We start from the raw sequence: 18,822 nt of genomic DNA, 5'->3' as shown, positions 1-18,822 counted from the left end.
AAAAACCAAAAAAAAAAAAAACAAAAAACAAAAAAAACCCCAAAAAAACCCAAACAAACCCAAAAATAAATAAATTGGCTCATGTATGTGTCTTCCAAGACCTCAACTGGGAACAGGTATCATGTGTGAGTGACCTCACTGCAGAAATAGAAAGATTTCTGAAGAAAAAGCAATGTCCTGCTTGCTTGTGTTTGCTTCTAGCTGCTGAGTATGCCTATTGTGGTGGCTGCTGTTGAAACTGCTCTAATCCCCTAGTGACATCAGACTGCAGCCCCTTTGGTCTTCCAGCAACAATTCTGGGGATTTTCCAGGCCTTCGCTGCCAGAATGTAATCAACGGGCATCATCAAGCTTCATGGCCTGAGCAGCTACTTGATCCTCAGGCTCTCTGTCATGCCCTGGCATTTGTTGGTCTACACAGCCCAACCGTGTTAGTTCACACACTGAATTCTCTTCATCACTTAAATACATTCTGTCCTGTCTCTGGCGTAGTTTGTAGTACAAGCAGGGTTGAGACAAAACCCAAGCTGGTGGCTGGCCATGTCGCTTTTGAGGCACATTTCTCTCTACCATGCACAAACACCTGGGTTTAATTCCATGAACCACATATGGTGGACAAGAGACTAGAAGCCTGACAGGAAAACCACTTTTCCAAGTGCCTGCTATGAGGGGACTTAATCCAAGCCAAGCTGGTAATTGTGAAAATGCAGGTGTCTTTGGGACAGTTAGCATGTGTTCATGCTTGATGTGGGGATTGTGTCTCCAGTGTGCATTACATTCTGTTATGAGGGACATTTTCTACATCTGAAGAAGAGAAAGGGGACTGGAGAGATGGTTCACAACCAAAAATGTAAGAAAGGAAAGTAGATTTAATCTCAATGTGCCAAGAAAGATAAAGAAAGAAAAAACAATATACCTGGAAGGCTACAAAATGACTGATAACAGTGGAGAAAAACAAAGAACTCTGACCTATTATATTTTTATGTGTACGTGTCTGTTTGTATGTTTACCACATGTGTGCAGTTGCCCATTGTGAGGTCTATTCTTGGTTGTCAACTTCCAATACCTGAAATTAACCAGACCTCCAAAATGACTCTGCATGCCTGTGAGGGATCTTTTGCTTAACTAGATTATTTTCAGTGGAAAGAGCCAGTTCTAATGCAGATCTTGAGGTGGGAAGACATATCTTTAATCCAGACCTTTTGAGCTGGGAAAACCCATCTCTAATCTGGTCCATGCCTTCTGCTGAAAGCCTATACAAGGACATGGAAGAAAGAAACATTTGTTCTTTGCCTGTTTGCTCCCACCCTTCTCTAGAAAGTTCATTCCTTTTTTATTAGAGCTTGTTTCTTCAGGATTCCAGCATATACTGAAAAATGTTGTTGGGTATTTACCAGAGAAGACTGCTTAGACATGGGTTTAAGGCAATAGAAAGTCTTTATTAGCTGACTGGTGACTACACGAGGTGTTTGGGATCCCAGTGTAGCCCCAAGCTTTGCTCAGTGAGTTTTTAAGTGCAGAACCATGTTCTGGATTGACATCATGTTCAGTTAGCAAGAATAGACAGCCAGAAGCAGAACTACAGACGCCAAAAAACCAAGTTAGTCAATTAGAGACTTTCACAGAACTATGGACTTTGATGGATTAGGTCTCCATTTTAGTTTTGGCAGGTGGTGCTATGTGCTGAGTTTTACAGTCTGAATGGTATTTCCATCATGGAATCAGTTGTGTTAAGGTCTCAGGGCCTTCTAAGGTCTGGGCCCTGTTACACAGACCAGCTGAGACATCTGGCCTCATGGATTGAGTAACTACTGGATTCTTGGGCTTCCTTACATTGGCAACCATTGTGGATTAGCTGGACTACAGCCTGATAGTTATTCTAATGAATCAATAAATATACATATTCATATATGTATATATACATATATGAATTAATACTCTATGTGTGAATGCTTTGCCTGCAGATATGTATGTTCATGTTTGGTGCCTGTGAAGGTCAGAGGTGGGAGCAGGATCCCCTGGGACTGGAGTTATGGATGGTTGTAAGCCACCATGTAGGTGCTGGGAACCAAACCTCGGTCCCTTTGAAAGAGCAGGCACTCTGTGGCTCTTAGCCACTGAGCTATTTCTCCAGTTCCTTACTTTTCAACTTTTAGATTAATTTATGTTTGGTGTTTCTTTATTGTTTTGGCTTGATCACCTGCCTTGTCTCAAGAGTATGGTATTGACAATGTTATAGGGTTGTTCCTATACAACCTCAATTTGTGCCTCTACAGCCCGTTAGCCTTTGTTTTATGAAATTAAATAACTGATGTTTGGTGCACATGTGTGGAATCTTAGTTTTCTCCTGAGAGGTTGTTCTTATTAATCACCATAATGTGGCTGTCTTTATCTCTTCTAATGAATCGTTTTTAGCTGCCTTCCATCAGACTTCAGTTACTGCTTTCTCCCATGTGTCTTAAGTGCCCTTTAAGCCCTTCCTCTCTCTGCCAATGATTTTATCAGTTACACAATTGTTTCCAGTGACATTTATTTATTTATTTATTTATTTATTTATTTATTTATTTATTTATTTTTGAGACAGGATCTCACCATGTAGAATTCAGAAATACATCTACCTTTGCCACCAGAATGCTGGTATTAAAGGTGTGTGACACTAAGCATGGTGTGTTTGGTTACTTCTTAACATTTGCTTCATTTACTTAGGTTTTTTTTTTTTTTTTTTTTTGCTATCGTTTCCTGCTAGCTTACTTTCCAAACCAGTTGGTTTCTCTGTTAAGTGAAGAATGACAGAATGAAAAATTTGCAGTCTGTCATGCATAAGATTTATTGCTCCAGGCCAGCCAAGGCTACTTAGTGAGACCCTGTCTAAAAAAAGAGCAAAACAAAACAAAAAATCTACTGTTAAAACACACACACACACACACACACACACACACACACACACACACACACACACACACGAGAGAGAGAGAACTTTGGTGGATGTGGTGGACAGAGAGGGAGCACCACATTCCCTGATGAATCGTTTTACTTTATATGAGTGTTTTGCCTGCATGTATGTATTTACACTATGTGTATGCCTAGTCTCCAGATTCTCCTAGTCAAAGATTTCAGATCCCCTAGGGCTAGAGTTTCAAACTGTGAGCCGTTATATGGGTGCTGGGAATTGAACCCAGATGGTATGGAAGAGCAGTCAGTGCTTTTACCCGCTGAGCTATCTCTCCAGCCCCTCCCCCATGTACATTTTACTCTTACACATAATTTCTCCTTCTCAGAATGGATCAGGCAGCATACATTTAGTTGATTGGGTAATTTAGAATGCCAGCAAGGACCTGACTGAGACATAAATGAAACCTTTGAAGTTCCCATGGAGAAGAAAGCCCTGAGACCCCCCCGGGCCTCGCCATTAGTGGCTTACAGCGCAGAGGACAGGAGGAGAGAGGTCAGCCAAGTCCACCAGTGAGGCTTTGGGAGGCCCTCAGTGGGATGGGCTTGAGGAATGTGTGTGCATTAGCCTAGTGGGTGCCTGAGAGGGAAGGCCTCAGTGTCTGGAGTATGCCCTCGGATCCAGAGCGGAAGCACTCCGAGTCAGTTTGATTTGCTCCAGGACCACTCTCCTCCGCTATGTATCTATTTAAGAATGAACCATTTCCTGTCTTCCTCACTGTTCTAATGTGGCCTCATGAATGTATTTTCAGTGTGTACGGCTCCCTCAAATACCTTCTGTTGTTCTGGCATAGTGGTCTGAAATCGTTCAGTTTGTGTTTGTTATGAGAAGTTTTTCTCTTTTATTCACGAAGTATATGCGGAATTCCTGACCTCTTTGCTTCCATCCCCTGGTGTTGGGATAGCAGGAAAAGCAACACTACATTTGTAAGACTTTAAGACAATCCTAAAGCCATTTCTGACAATTCTGAATCCTCTCAGCCTCTGTGCCATAGTGCTTCCCCTCCTCCCCTGGGAACCAAGGACCTAACGGCTACACTCGCACGTACTCAGTTCCTGAACAGTTACCCATATACGTATGCTTTGGTTCGGTCCTCTGGGAAACGGGGTCAAAATGACCTCTTACCTCATCTGATCTGGCAACAGCTCTCCAGTCAATTATTGGTAATAGTCCTTTCGAATAAGCCAATCAGAATAGTCAAAGAACAACCCCCCTTTGCTTCTGTGGCCCCTTTAAAAGTAGACTGTACCCGCTATTCGAGGTCCCTCGGCTTTCCGAATGCTGGGGGACCCTGTCATGACAGAATTAATAAAATCCTCATGCTTTTGCATTGGCTGTGGTGTATGAGGTGGTCTCTGGGGGTGACTCCTCGGTGTTTGGACGCAAGAGTCCAACACATTGGGCTTGGATTTTTTTTTTTTCTGGTTAAAAAGAAAAAGTTCGAGCAATCTTTGGCGTGCCTTAGTGAAATTTGTGATCCCTGGAGGACGTCAAGTCCTGTTCCAGTTGGGGGGGGGGGAGAGTTGGGCGCTATTCGTGAGGTAAAGGGATCGCTGCCTGGGGTATTGTGTGTAATGGATTGTTCACACAAACAAGCGTTTTGTCCAAAGGAAGAACGGTAAGTACCTACTGAGTGCAAGAAGACAGTGATAGTTCAGGGAGGCCAAAGTTCTGCTTCAAGGCAAATATCCTTGGAGCGGACTTGCTTGAGCCTGGGTGTAAACTCGGGCTAGGAAAGGCTGTGTGGGGACGTCTTTTAATTTCAGCTTGCCCACCTATGAGAGCGGATCCTGTCATTCAGGTCTTATCAGCCAATCAGGCCCTGGGGCAGGCCGTTCATTCACAAGTACCAAAGGAAGCTGCTCCTGTCACTCAAGCCCTCGTGGGGTAGAGCTAGCCAATTGACCTCTGGGCCTGGCCACTCACTCAGGAATGCAGAAAGGAACTGCTTCGTCATGCAGGCCATACTAGCCAATTAAGGCAATGAGGCGGGTCATCCATGCCGTAGCGTCTAGGGAACGCCTGTCAATCAGACGTGTGGTGCAGCTCTAGCCAATCAGGGCTTCGGAGCAGGATATCCAATCAAGAGCCCTAGATGAAGGCGGAAGGTGGGCTCTTTCCCGCCGCCATGCTGCGGGTTCTGCTCGTTTTCTTAAGCAGTCATCGCATAGTCCCCTGTGCTCACAACGGTGAGCGCCACTGCGGGGAGCTGTGAGGAGAGCGCGGACGAGCTCAGCAGCCGCGCCATGGTGAGCGCGGGGCCGCGGTCCCAGACGGGGAGGAGCGATCGGTTGAGCCACGGGAGCCTGTGTGCTGGGTCCTCCCCGCGCTGGGGGAGGGGTGGAGCCGGCCGGAGAACCGGGCACCCTAAAAGGTTCACGCGGCGACCTTAGCCTCATCATTCGCCAGGCCCTGTCTCGGAGGGTTCTGGTCACTTCCGCCCTTCCCGCCATTGCTGCTCTGAGCGCGGGGAGCAGAAGGCTCCGCCCTTTGCGGGGGTAGCTTCCGGGTTGGTGACGTCACCGACCGGTGCTGGCGCCCCGTTTGTGCTCTTGGTGTCGCACTTAAGGCTGTGTTCTCTGCACAGTGGTCTAGACGTTCTGGACTCTGTATTTCAAATTTAGGTCTAGGATCAATTCTGAGTTAATTTTTGAAATTTTCTGAGTGTCCAGGGTATTTCTTTAGAATGGTGTTTCAGAAACAGTTCTAGAAAAGATTTCTCAGTGGATTTCATTTGCTACTTTATCAAAGGTCAGTTTGTCTCATTTTTTAGTTTGTTTGTGGATATGTTTATTCTTCCTAAATAGTGCGTTGTTTTGTGTATGTGATTGGAGATGTTAATTGTGTGCTATGGGTTCGTCTGTTTTGTGCTGACCGTTTTGGTTCTTTTTTTTATTTTCATTTTTAAATTTATTTATCTATTATATATACAGTATTCTCAATATTCTGTTTGCATGTCTGCCTGCAGGCTAGAAGAGGGCACCAGATCTCATTACATACGGTTGTGAGCCACTATGCCGTTGCTGGGAATTGAACTCAGGATTTTTGGAAGAACAAGCAGTGCTCTTGACCACTGAGCCATCTCTCCAGCCTCTTATTTTTTATTTTTTAAAAAAAGTTTGTATATAATCTTTAGTAATCAATTTCTGTTACTGATACGGATTTTTTCACATTTTGATAGGAATTATGTTAAATCTATAATTGAAACTGGGAACTGACATTTTAGGATTGTGGCTTTCTGTCATGTTGTCCCAGAAACATAGACAAATACGTTTGCATCTTTCCACAGTGTCAGGATTTATTGAATAGAAATTTAAAAGGTGTTATGCTTCCAGTGGTAACTGTTTGAGGCTAAGGCAGTTTATTTTTTTGAAAATTGTAATGACTAATATTTACTTCATATCACACAGTAAAAATATATGTATATGCTCATATGCTGTTAGAGAATGCATGTAAGTTAAAGAGGCTGCAGCAGAGCTCAAAGGGTTTTACAGGTTGGCTGAGAGAAGTGCAAGTAGTGTTTCAGTTGCTGCTCTAAATTAGAACCCAAGACCAGTGAGCCACAAAGAAGGAACTTTGAGTGAAGCTTGGGAAACAGTCAGTTCGAAAGTGTAGCTATAGTGTGAGATGAAAGGCAGGACAGACCAACCTGGTTGAGTGTATATATATATATACACTCAACATATATATATATGTATATATATTTAAGTTATGTGTATGTATACATATGTGTGTGTGTGTAGGTAGGTAGGTAGATAGACAGACAGACAGGCAGACAGGGTCTCATTATACACCAGTGACCTGGAACTTCCTATATAGGTCGGGTTGGCCTTGACTTAGATTCACCTGCTTCTATCAAGTGTTGGGATAAAAGGGGTGTGCCATTATGCCTAAGGATTTTATTTTTTATTTTAGATTTATTTATTTATTATGTATACAACATTCTGCCTCCATGTATCCCTGCAAGCCAGAAGAGGGCACCAGATCTCATTCCAGATGGTTGTGAGCCACCATGTGGTTGCTGGGAATTGAACTCATGACCTCGGAAGTGCAGCCAGTGCTCTTAAACTCTGAGCCATCTCTCCAGCCCGCCTAAGGATTTTTTTAAATTTTATTTTTCATTTTGAGATAGAGTCTCATTGTGATCCTGACTGCTTTGAACTTTCAATGTAGACCAGGCTGACCTTGAATTTATAGAGTACTGGAATTAAAGAATGGTAGAGTTTTTAATACACCCATCTTCCCTGTAGTCTCAGCTCAACCTGATAGATTTGTAAAGTGCTCCTTTTCTCCAGGAATAAGCAATCTGTGCTGCATGGATAATCAGATGGCGAAGTTTTTTTTTTTTTTTATCTACCTAGGGGCTATAGTTGTTCTTTTCCCTCAAAGTGGAGGCCGAAGTGCTTGTAGAATGGTGTCTTTCAGGGCAGGGCAGCCTGAAAAACTGTTCTAGTGTGGAGTGACAGGCACAACCCGAGCTCACACATCTCTGAAATTCTGCAGTAGCTCCTTTTATTAGGTTTATTGTTTTCAGCTGAAATTTGTAGTGGGCTGTGCAATGCTGGCGTACACTTTTAATCCCAGCACTCAGGAGACAGAGGCAGGCGGATCTCTGCGAGTTCTAGGCCAGACTGGGCTAGAGTGACTACCTGTACAGCCTGGGCTATACAAAGAAACCCACAGAAAACCAAAAATAAAATAAAGTTAAAAATGAATTTATAATTTTTTAAATTATAAAAATGTGGGGCTGGAGAGATGGCTCAGTTAAGAGCACTGGCTGCTCTTTCAAAGAACCCAAATTTAATTCCTAGTACCATATGGTAATGGATCACAGACATCTACAACTCCCTAGCCTCTTTGGACACCTGACTCACAAATGGTACACAGACATACAGGCAGGCAAAACACTCAAAACAAATAAAGTAAGAAATAAAAACTGTCGAAAATAAATTTATAAATAAAAAAACAACCCCAAAACTACTATATCACAGTCAACTGGAAATGTAAGACCAGCGGAAACCTCAAGACGAAGGCTATGAATGAATCTCACTGGTAGAGTACATGCTGATCGCCACACTCAAAAAAGAAAAAATTAACAGTCAATGTAATCCACCATATCCACAGGTAAGAAGAAGTATATAATTATACCAACATTTGGTAGGGAGAACAACAAAACTATGCCATATATCAATCAAGAAAAGGTCAGAAAGCTATGGAGATTCAGAGGAAAATACCATTATCCACAAATAGTACCAAGAACTAACCAAAAAAAAAAAAAAAAGAAATTAATCAGATACTACAGCAAACTTGTAGGATTCAGGATCAGCATACAAAATTCCATATTCGTGTATATCAGAAATAAACAAAAGGAACAGGATGTGAAAATAAAAATATTAAACTGCATATATACCATGAAGGAGAAAGACACAGAAAGTGATGTATACAAATATATGTAACAAAGAAGTGCAGATGTTAACTGTGAATTTCTTTCTTTTCTTTGTTTCTCTCTCTCTCTCTCTCTCTCTCTCTCTCTCTCTCTCTCTCTCTTTCTCTTTTTGAGACAGGGTTTTGCTGTGTAACAGCGGCTGTCCTGAAACCACACTGTAGACCAGAATGGCCTCAACTCAGATTAAAGGTGTATAGCACCACTACTAGCAACTTTTATTTTATATGTATGAACATTTTGCTTGCATTTGTCTGTGTACTACTTGCATGCCTAGTGCCTGCAGAGGCCAACAGAGGACATCAGATCTCCTGAAATTGTAGTTACAGATGGTTGTATGCTGCCCTGTATGCTGGGAATTGGACCCAGGTCCCCTGAAAGAGCAGCTGGCTTCTAAACCACTGAACCACCACTCCCGCCTCACTTTTCATTAATTAGCATGTGTTTTTTTTAGTTAGGATCTTGTGTAGGCAAGAATGACCTTGAACTCTTGATTCTCTAGCCTCTTTCCAGGTGCTGGAATAAAAGGCATGCACCACGACACAATTTAACGGTTTCATATATGTATAGTGTTCTCATTATTTCTCATTATTGTAATGTCCCACTTTCTAATTTCCCTTCACCCTTAGTCAACTCCTGCTTACAATTCCCTTTGAAATATCCATGTCTCTTGCCCCCCTCCTTTTGTCTCCATTTTTGTTTGAGATCCACTGTGTTTTGACCAGGATCATCTGTGTGACCGTGGGTGAACCTATCCATTGTAGTTTTGTGGGCGCCTCTGTAACAATCCCTCAGTGACCATACTTCAAGGAAGAGTAATCACTGATTCATGATTGTCAGACCCATTGCAGAAATCCACTGCTGTTGTCAAGTCATAACAGCATTAGCATCAGCTCTGCTGTGCCCAGAAATCAGCATTTCTCATCCCATTTTTGCTATCTTCTGGGATTTTTTTTTTTTTTTTTTGGCTTTTCGAGACAGGGTTTTCTCTCTGTAGTCCTGTAACTCACACATAGAGCAGGCTGGTCTTGAACTCACAGAGAGCCTCCTGAGATTAAGGTGAGTGTCACCACTGCCCTGTTGGACCTTTCATTCTTTATGCCCCTTCTACAGTGATCTTTGAGCCTTAGAAGTGGTGGTATAAATGTCCTGTTTGTGGCCAAGCACTCAGGTGTCCGTTTACTCTCAGCACCTTGAGTGACTGTGTATCTCTGCAGTCTGCAGAGAGATGCTTCTCTGATTTAGACTGGGAGAAGCTTTTTGTTGTTGCTTTTTAAGACCGGGTTTCTCTGTAGCTTTGGAGCCTGTCATGGAACTAGTTCTTGTAGACCAGGCTGGCCTCTAACTCACAGATCTACCTGCCCCTGCCCCTCAGTGCTGGGATTAAATGCGTGCGCCACCACTGCCTGACTGGGAGTAGCTTTTGCATATTGTTATAAACAGTATTTAGAAGGTAACTGGGTTGTAAACAGTATTTAGAAGGTAACTGGGTGCTTGGACAACTTGACTAAACAATAGTGCTGTAGTTCTGTGCTCCAGATATTTTGATAAAAATTGGTAAAGGCCTCAGGACTCCAGCCATTTTTATGTTTATTTTCCAGCTTTTTTTTGTTTGTTTTTATAGATTTGTTAACTATAGATTGAGTGTCACAGTGTTGCCCTGGTTGGTCTGGAATTCACTCTGTAAATCAGGCTGGCCTTGAATTCAGAGACCCACTCTGTCTCTGAAATGCTGGGATTAAAGATGTATACCACCACCTCCTCCTGGATAAGAACAGCCATTTTAGCTCTGAGCACTAAATGGCCATTTTTTTTTTAAGCCCAAAATTTTAAAATCCATCTACAGTGCTCCTCCAAAACAGTATTATCAAGCTCACCAAAGCAATATGATAACAATTACTGTCTTAGTTTGCTATTCTGTTGACCACTGACAAGGGATCTAACTCAGTGTGCTCATAGAGGGAACCCAAGGCAGGAACCAGGAGGGAGGCAATGAAGCAGAGGCCCTGAGGAGTTGCTCCATACTGCGTTCCTTTCCTGACTTGCTCACCCTGCCCAGGGGCCACAGCAGCTTGGAAACTCACATTAATCACTGACTGAGACAATTTCCACAGATATGCCAACAGTCCAGTCTGATGGAGGCAGTTCCTCAGTTGAGGTTACCGCTTCCTAGGCAGCTCAAGTTTGTGACCATCAATCTTTTAAAAGAATTGGCATATAGTCCTAGTAGTAGGGCAAGATTCTACCCAAATATGTGATAGTTCTATTTTTAATGTTTGAGGAACGTCCATTTTGACCAGCAGTGAATAAGGCCCCCTTTCCCTGCCTGCATCCTCACCAGTATTTGTGGTCATTGTTTCATTGATCACACCCATTCTGGCTGGTGTGAGATGGAGTCTCAAAGTAGCTTAACATTCCCCTAATAGCTATCGATATCAAATCTAGAAAAACTTTACTGGCTGTTGGTTTTGTTTTGAGAATAGCCCAGTTCTTCCATGAGGGTCTTTTGTTCCTTTGTCTAAAAGTGGGTCTGCTTTTGTGGGATTGTTTCTAGGTTTTCTGCTCCAGTGATCTGTTTACTGCTTACCAAATGACTGTGGTAGTTTTACAGGAAGTCTGAAAGTCAGATAGTGTCAGTGTGTGCTCCTTTGCTCAGAGTTGTAGTAGCATTCTTTCTTCTCACCCTTTCCATGTAATCTAATCCACCCTTAGATTCAGTTTTGGTTATAATCTGGCTTTAGATGTTCTGAGGAGTATGTTGAAATTTATGGTGCAGATGGAAGATGCACGATGTCTTAAAATGGTGAGACCCTCTGTGATGGTAACTTTTGCTTTTGTTTTTCCTTCATTAGAAATGTTTGGTTGTTGTCTAAGGCTTTTCTCTTAACTACCCATTTTTTTTTTAATGTGAGGTGCTATACACATGATTTGTACACCCAGTTGTCTACTGCTGTTAAAGGAAAATGATGGTCTTTTGTATACTGATATATCACAAGGTTTTCAGTATCTTTTAGCAGTTGTTAGGTTTTTGTGGATTTTCTGTATGGAAATTTTTTTCTCAAGTTTACTTATTGATTTGTTATATTACATTGATTCCAAAGTTTTTCTTTTAGAGTCCTGGTAATTGAATCAGGGTGTGAAAATGTGGACAACAGGGAGATGAAGATGACAGAAAAATAAAGATAGCGGCTAGTCGCCGGCCTTCAGAGGTGCTCTTCGGAAGGTGCACATTCCCGATAACACACACAATAAATACTGCTGGAAAAGCTGAGAACAATAAAACCAGAGCTAACTACTTAAAACCTTAGATTGGAAACTTTTACCATAAGTAATCAACTAAGAGACCTGTCTCTGTGCAGGACTGCCAGGAAATTTCAGGAAGTCCTAACTGAGCCGAGAAGACCCTGTTGTATAGTAGGTGGCACTTTGAGTGTGGCCTTAATACAGAGAAGTCCAAAGAAGAAGCAGTGTTGATCTCCTGCCTGCCTTCACTTCTTGTTAGTGAGTGCATCTGTCCCATTGCTGCTGCTGCTACTGCTGCCGCCACTGCCACCATCCTTCTGACATTGAAACCCAGCTTTTTGTACTTTCCGGTGTGGACTGAAGACCAGAAGCTGTCCAGGTGTGCTCTGGGCCTTAGGTGCCAGATTGAAGGGTTCCAGCCTTGTGGGCAGAGCCTCTCCATCATGGAGACTGCCATTGTTGGACTCTCTAGACCGGATCAGGTAAGCCCGTCTTATATATACCCTTTGTGTTATCTATTCTTACTGTTTTATTCTACTAGAGAACCCTATTTGTTCAATGGCCTCCTATGTTCTCCTCTTTTTATTTATAGAAGTGAAAATACATGGATTTTTATCTTACATAAACAGCCCCCAGCATTCCAGGAAGTTATCTGTCTTTGGGCAAGTGGGCTTACAGGTTAGAGGCATTATTATTATTATTTTGGTTTGTAGTAGGAGGAGTGGCGGGCTGTGTCCTGCCGCCCAGCTAGCTTTATACCCGAAATAATCACACAGAAATTGTATTAATTAAATTACTGCCTGGCCCATTATATCTAGCCTCTTCTTGGCCAACTCTCACATCCTGATCTAACCCATTTCTACCAATCTGTGTAACACCATGAGGTCGATTCTAACCAGCATCAGTCTCAGGCAGGAGCTTCATGGCGTCTGCCACACTGCCCTTCTTCCCAGCATCCTGTTCTGTCTTCCCCGCCTATCTAAGTTCTGCCCTATCAAAAGGCCAAGGCAGTTTCTCTATTCAACCAATGAAAACAACAGACATGGGCCTCTTACACCATGGTTTGTTTTATAGGTCTCTTGTTTTTTTTTTTGAGATGGTTTATCTGTATAGCCATTGTAATGGTCTGTTCTGTCTCTCTTTTTTTTTTTTTTTTTTTTGGTTTTTCGAGACAGGGTTTCTCTGTGGCTTTGGAGCCTGTCCTGGAACTAGCTCTGTAGACCAGGCTGGTCTCGAACTCACAGAGATCCGCCTGCCTCTGCCTCCCGAGTGCTGGGATTAAAGGCGTGCGCCACCATCGCCCAGCTGGTCTGTTCTGTCTCTTTAAGAGACAAGCCACACTTTAATTCCAGCAGAGGCAGGCACGTCTCTGTGAGTTCAAGGTCAGTCTGGTCTACAAGAGCTAGTTCCAGGACAGGCTCCAAAGAGAGAGAGAGAGAGAGAGAGAGAGAGAGAGAGAGAGACAGAGAGACAGAGACAGACACAAGCCATGCCCACTCCCTCCCCTCCATTGGCTGAGGAAGGCAGATCTTCTTTCCTGCTTGCAGCCCAAGTCTTTTTCTTTTTCTATCTCCCTCTTGAAGAGGCAGCTTCTGTCTCTCCTCTCTCTCTCTCTCTCTCTCTCTCTCTCTCTCTCTCTCTCTGCCCTTCTCCTTCCCTTCCATAATCCACTTAATAAATATCCATCCTCAGTCTGCATGGCGTGCCCATCCATGTCTCTGGCCAGCTGCCATATGTCTCCCTGCCTGGGACCAGGCGCCTTCAGAGACCTGTAGAGTAGTCTCGTGGTGTGCCCATCTGTCTTTCCTTGTGGCCTGCTGCAGCCATCCAACTTCACTCTGCATGGCGTGTCTATCTGTCATCTCTCGCCTGCCCCCGGGGACCAGCTACCTTTGGAGTGCTGTAGTGTGGTCTCGTGTGCCATCCCTGCCTGGGACTGGCTGCTCTGGGGCCCGGTGCCTGTCCCCACTTGGGGACCTGCAGAGTTTCAGCCCCTGCAGCTGTCAGGGATCCAGGGATCCTGCAGCATTTTTTTTTTTTTTTAATTTAAACCATTACAGCCAAGGCTGTGCTAGGACTCACTCTGTAGACCTGGCTGGCCTTTAACTCACAGAGCTCTACGTATCTCTGCCTTCTACCACTGGGCATTGTTTTATAACTCTCTTAAGCACAACAATTTAAACTGAAACATAACTTTAGTCCTCACAGGGTTTTTAGTTACATTAATAGAAAAACTTAAGAATGAACCTAAAGGAAAGCTTGAGGGAATTTTTACTAAGAGTTTAAAGAAAAAACCCAGTACAGTTAGGCTTAACTCTTGAAATCTGTATGGAGAAGGGTGATGAAGAGAAAAATTCGTGCCATTTGAGTTAAGCCAACACAGATGTTAATCACAGGGTAGACAAGCCCCACATGGCAGGGACGGGGCCTTCACAGAACAATAGAAACAGCCCAGAGTAACAGCAAAAGCATTCTTTTATACTCTGGCTTGAGTCTGAAAGAAAAGGAACAAATAGTTCAAAAAAAGGGCAAGTTTTATTTTGCATATTCAGAAAGGCAGGCAGACCCAAGAGAAGGGAATTCCAGTTGCTTTGTGACAGAGAAGCTTTTGAGAAGAAAATGAGCATTATCTCATGAATGAGATAATTATTCCTGAATCCCATCTGTTTAGCTTAGCTTTATTTAAGCTAATCAGCCTTCCCTGGAGTTGGTCCCTTGGCCAGGTAGAATACCAGGGCAGGGAGACATGTGGTGGCAGGTAAGAGACAGAGATATGGATAGGAACGCCATGCAGAGTGAGGTTGGATATTTATTTAGTGGTTATGAATAGGAGGGGAGAAGGGGAGGGAGAGAGAGAAAGAAGGAGGGAGGGAGGGATAGAGAAGGGAGAGACAGAAGCTGCCTCTTCTAGAGGAAAAGAGAAAACTCAGCATGGAAGCTGAAGATCAGCCTGTCTCAGCAGATGGGGGAGGGAGTGGCTGTGGCTTGTCACTTAAAGAGACAGAACAATAAGTACAGGGACAATAGTTTATTTTGCTTCTTTGAGGTTTGATGTGAGATTTCCCTCTGTATGCTTGAATACTGTTAATGAACAAATAAACTGCCTTGGCCTGTTGATAGGGTAGAACTTAGGTGGGGAAAACTACATGACATGCTGGGAGAAAGGAGGCATAGTCGGGGGATGCCATGAATCTGCTGCTGAAGATAGATGTGCTGGAACTTGGCTGGTAGGCCACGACCTCGTGGTGATGCACAGATTAATGGAAATGGGTTAAATTAAAATGTAAGAGTTAGCCAATAAGAAGTTAGGGCTAATAGGCCAAGCAGTGATTTAAGTTACAGTTTCTGTGTGGTTATTTTGGTTCTGGGTGGCTGGCAGGAACAAGCAGCCTTCCTCCTATAAAGGTTGTCTAAAGTAGGTATAGCAGTTGGTGTATTTCTTCTTGGGCCTCTTTTGGGAACCTCAGATCAGCATTCATGGATAAATTTGTGTGGCAATCAGGTGTATTAAGGAAAAGAAGTCCCTTTGCTGGAACTTTGAAAAAGAAGTGAAGGATTAAGACTGAGTATGACCAGTAAAAGAGAAGTTGGAATAGTTTGAGCAGTGGGTAGACTCCAACCCTCCAGGAGCAGGCATGATTTCTATATAGAAGCTTAACGTTGGGGGTCCTAGGCAGAGAAGCTGCCCATGGTCACTTTTGGGAGACTGTGTCTGATCTAGAGTTTGGAAGTGGTTAATAAACTGTCAGAAGGAAAATAGGAGTGTTCAGAATTTCTATGCTGTATATCTCATTCATGCTGAGTCATTTATCCTTATTTATGTTCATGTGTGGTCTTAGACAGAATATTGTTTCCTTAGGCCAGAAGAAGCTAAACTCTGAGCCTGAATCCCAAGGACAAACAGCCTTCTGAGCCCTAATTTAATGTCGCTGTATCAGATGATAGGGTGTTCCTGGGACAAGAAGTGGAGATAACTGGAGAAAGGGAAGGGGTGGGGAGCAGCTCATCTCTTGAGTGCAGGAATGAGGAGAGTGATCTGTCTGCCGTCCCTGAACATCATTCGGTGTTTTACTAGAACTCGTGCGTCATGGAATGAGTGTGTGAAGACCACACAGTTATGCTGTCGTACTGTCAGATGTGGACAGATGTCGTTCTCACCCGCTCTTTTATATACAAATATGGGATGTTTTAGGACCTGGTGAGCTTTGAGGATCTGGCTGTGCACTTCACCCAGGAAGAGTGGGATTTGCTGGATCCTTCCCAGAAGAGTCTCTATGGAGATGTGATGCTGGAGACCTGCAGGAACTTCACTGCCATCGGTGAGGATATCATCTTACCTTCACTTTGTAAACTAGAGAGCAAGTGTTTCTGGTTATTGATGGTCACTGTGATTCGGATGTGGAGAGGGAAGAATGTGGTAAAGAATTAGGTGTAGTGACAATGTACATCCTAGCAATTCATCACACATTACTGTGCCAATATTTTAGGATACGAATGGGAAGATCAGAAAATTGAAGAACATAATGAAGATCCTGAAATAAATCTAAGGTAATCTGTATGCACAAGTGCAAGCAAATGTTCCTGGAAGAAATTTTGTGTGCTGTAAAGATTTAAGGGCAGACTAACTAAACAAATAAGCCCAACTTTAAATTTATTCATCAGTAGAAAGTTTTTACCTCAAATGTATTTCTTCATATAAGTTTTAAATTTTGCATAGTCTTTTGGAACCAGTTCTGGGACCTACATTAATGACTGCTACCATTTTGATCCTAGGCCTGTGGGAACTGTATTGTAGGCCAGCAGTTCATTTATTTTTAGACCCTTCATGTGAAGGCACATTTTGATTGTAGCAGGTTGTCCAAGCAAGATGATTTAATAAGCAAATAGTGATAAATCAACTGTGACTAATGTGCTTGCCATTTTGCACACTAGTTACATTTACAGGTACTCTGTGATACTGAAGAAGGTGGTCAGGGTGGGACAACCTTATCCATATACTAGTCTCAATATGAGCAGCAATGTGGGTGGAGAAATTTTCACATGTCATTTATCTTTTAATAGGCACGTCATATCTCACTCTGAATATACACAGTATGTACATGAAGACTATGAACAGAAGCCACAGGACTCCAATTTTCTTACAAGTATTGAAGGATACACGGAAACTCAGACTTCGAGTGGGCCTTCTGTGTGTGAGGTGTGTTTAAAGACCTTTGGACTATATCATCTAACTTATAATGGACATCACAACTATGACTACAAGGAAGCTGGAGGAAGCCAGACTGACGAAAATGATTATGAAGGTAATCAGTGTGATAAAACTTCCAGTTCTCTTCAAAAAGAAGAAAAAAATCATACTGGAAAAAAACTCTATGTGTGTCAAGAATGTGGTAAAGCCTTTAGGTATCCCAGTGCCCTCCAATTACATGAAAGAATTCATACTGGAGAAAAACCCTATGAATGTAAAGACTGTGGGAAAGCTTTTAGAGGTCTCAGTGCCCTTCATTTGCATGAAAGAATTCATACGGGAGAAAAACCTTACGAATGTAAACAGTGTGGTAGAGCCTTCACGTATCTCAGTGCCCTTCAATTACATGAAAGAATTCATACTGAGGAAAGACCCTGTGAGTGTAAACAATGTGGTAAAACCTTTAGATATACCAGGGCCCTTAAATTACATGAAAGAATTCATACTGGAGAAAAGCCCTATGAATGTAAGCAATGTGGTAAATTCTTTAGAAGTCACAGGACCCTTAAGTTACATAAAAGAATTCATACTGGAGAAAAACCCTATGAGTGCAAAGAATGTGGGAAAGCTTTTAGATGGCTTACTTCTCTGAAGTTACATGAAAAAATTCATACAGGAGAAAAACCCTATGAATGCCAAGAGTGTGGGAAAGCCTTCAGGTGTCAGGCTTCCTATCATAGACATAAAATAACTCATGGTGGAGAAACGTTGTATGAGTGTAAAGAGTGTGGTAAGTCCTTCATTTACCCCTCTTTACTTCAAGTGCACGAAAGAACGCACACAGGTGAAAAGCCCTTTGAGTGTAAGCTGTGTGGGAAAGCTTTTAGATGTCAATCTTCGCTTCGGTTGCATGAAAGAACGCACACTGGAGAAAAGCCCTATGAATGTAAACATTGTAACAAAGCCTTTTCGAGTTATAATTATCTTCGATTTCATGAAAGAAGCCACACTGGAGAGAAACCCTATGAATGCAAAGAATGTGGGAAAACCTTCACACATCGCTCTTACCTTCGGTCACATGAAAGAAGACATACTGGAGAGAAACCGTACCAGTGTGTTCAGTGTGGCAGATCCTTCAGCCGGCATAGTTCCTTTAAGAGGCATCAGTCCGTTCATGGAGTGGAAAACCCGTATGAATGTCAGCAATATCTACTTCCTTTATCTCCATTTCCTTCAAATGAATGAAAGAACAGATACTGGCAACAAACTTTGAATGTAAGCGTTTCCCCCATTGACATAAAACCCTTGTGGGAACTAAAGACAGGGATGAGCCTTTTGTATGTAAACTGTGTGGCATAGCTTTTCAGGGGTCACGGTGTCCTTCAGCTCCATGAAGGAATTCACTTTGAACAAAGTTTTTATTTGTTACTAATGTGGTGTTACTTGTCACACTTCTTTCAGAGAAGTAAGTTAATTCCTGCTGGGCAAACGCCCTATGAATGTACAGGATATGTTTAGTCTTTCATTTTCCCCATTTGCCTTAAAATCATGAAAAGTCATAGTGGTGAAAGGTCACATGTTCACACGTCCTCTCAGCAGCATGAACTCATGATAGAGGAAATGTGAGTGGAAGCTGTGGGAAAGCCTTGATATCATTGCTCCCTCACACTCCATGAGTGACTTGTAGTGGAAATAGTTTTCCAAGCAAAAATAAAAGCTGTGAAGTTTTCAAGGTCACAGTTCTTTCAGTGATGGAGGGTGAGCAGTTCTGTAAGTGTGAGGATTGTGGGAGCTTAATGGTTGCTGGGAGACGAACATTTCCTTTACAGTGACTGCCTGGGGCCTTGTAAATACCCCCAGTTAAACTCGGTGATTCCTCTAGCCACACTTGGGTAGAATCATTCTTTGTCCCTGTCTTTGGTGCCCTGTCTGGGACAGACAAAGTTCACTCTCTAGGGACTTCTAAAGTTGGGTTGTATTTGTGTCAGTGTGAAACATC

At 42.8% G+C, this 18,822-nt stretch overlaps 1 protein-coding gene across 9 annotated transcripts in view; it reads left to right on the top strand.

Annotated features, from left to right (window-relative positions):
• Window positions 1-18,552, top strand: part of LOC101999684 (zinc finger protein 709-like) — a 55,394-nt gene extending 36,842 nt beyond the window's left edge. Inside the window, exons 1-6 of one of the 9 annotated variants that reach the window (XM_013354965.1) lie at window positions 5,066-5,198; window positions 11,506-12,117; window positions 12,228-12,313; window positions 15,828-15,954; window positions 16,123-16,183; window positions 16,697-18,552. In XM_013354965.1, coding sequence (XP_013210419.1) covers window positions 15,921-15,954; window positions 16,123-16,183; window positions 16,697-18,068 — 1,467 coding nt within the window. In that variant the 5' untranslated portion in view covers window positions 5,066-5,198; window positions 11,506-12,117; window positions 12,228-12,313; window positions 15,828-15,920 and the 3' untranslated portion in view covers window positions 18,069-18,552. The other 8 variants (XM_005370510.1, XM_005370509.2, XM_026777736.1 and 5 more) reach the window with 8 other exon arrangements.
• The last annotated feature ends 270 nt before the right edge of the window (window positions 18,553-18,822 follow it).

The sequence above is a fragment of the Microtus ochrogaster genome, unplaced genomic scaffold (genome assembly GCF_000317375.1).
Source record: "Microtus ochrogaster isolate Prairie Vole_2 unplaced genomic scaffold, MicOch1.0 UNK81, whole genome shotgun sequence".
NCBI classification, from domain to species: Eukaryota; Metazoa; Chordata; class Mammalia; order Rodentia; family Cricetidae; genus Microtus; species Microtus ochrogaster.
This window is presented reverse-complemented; position numbering and strand designations above follow the sequence as displayed.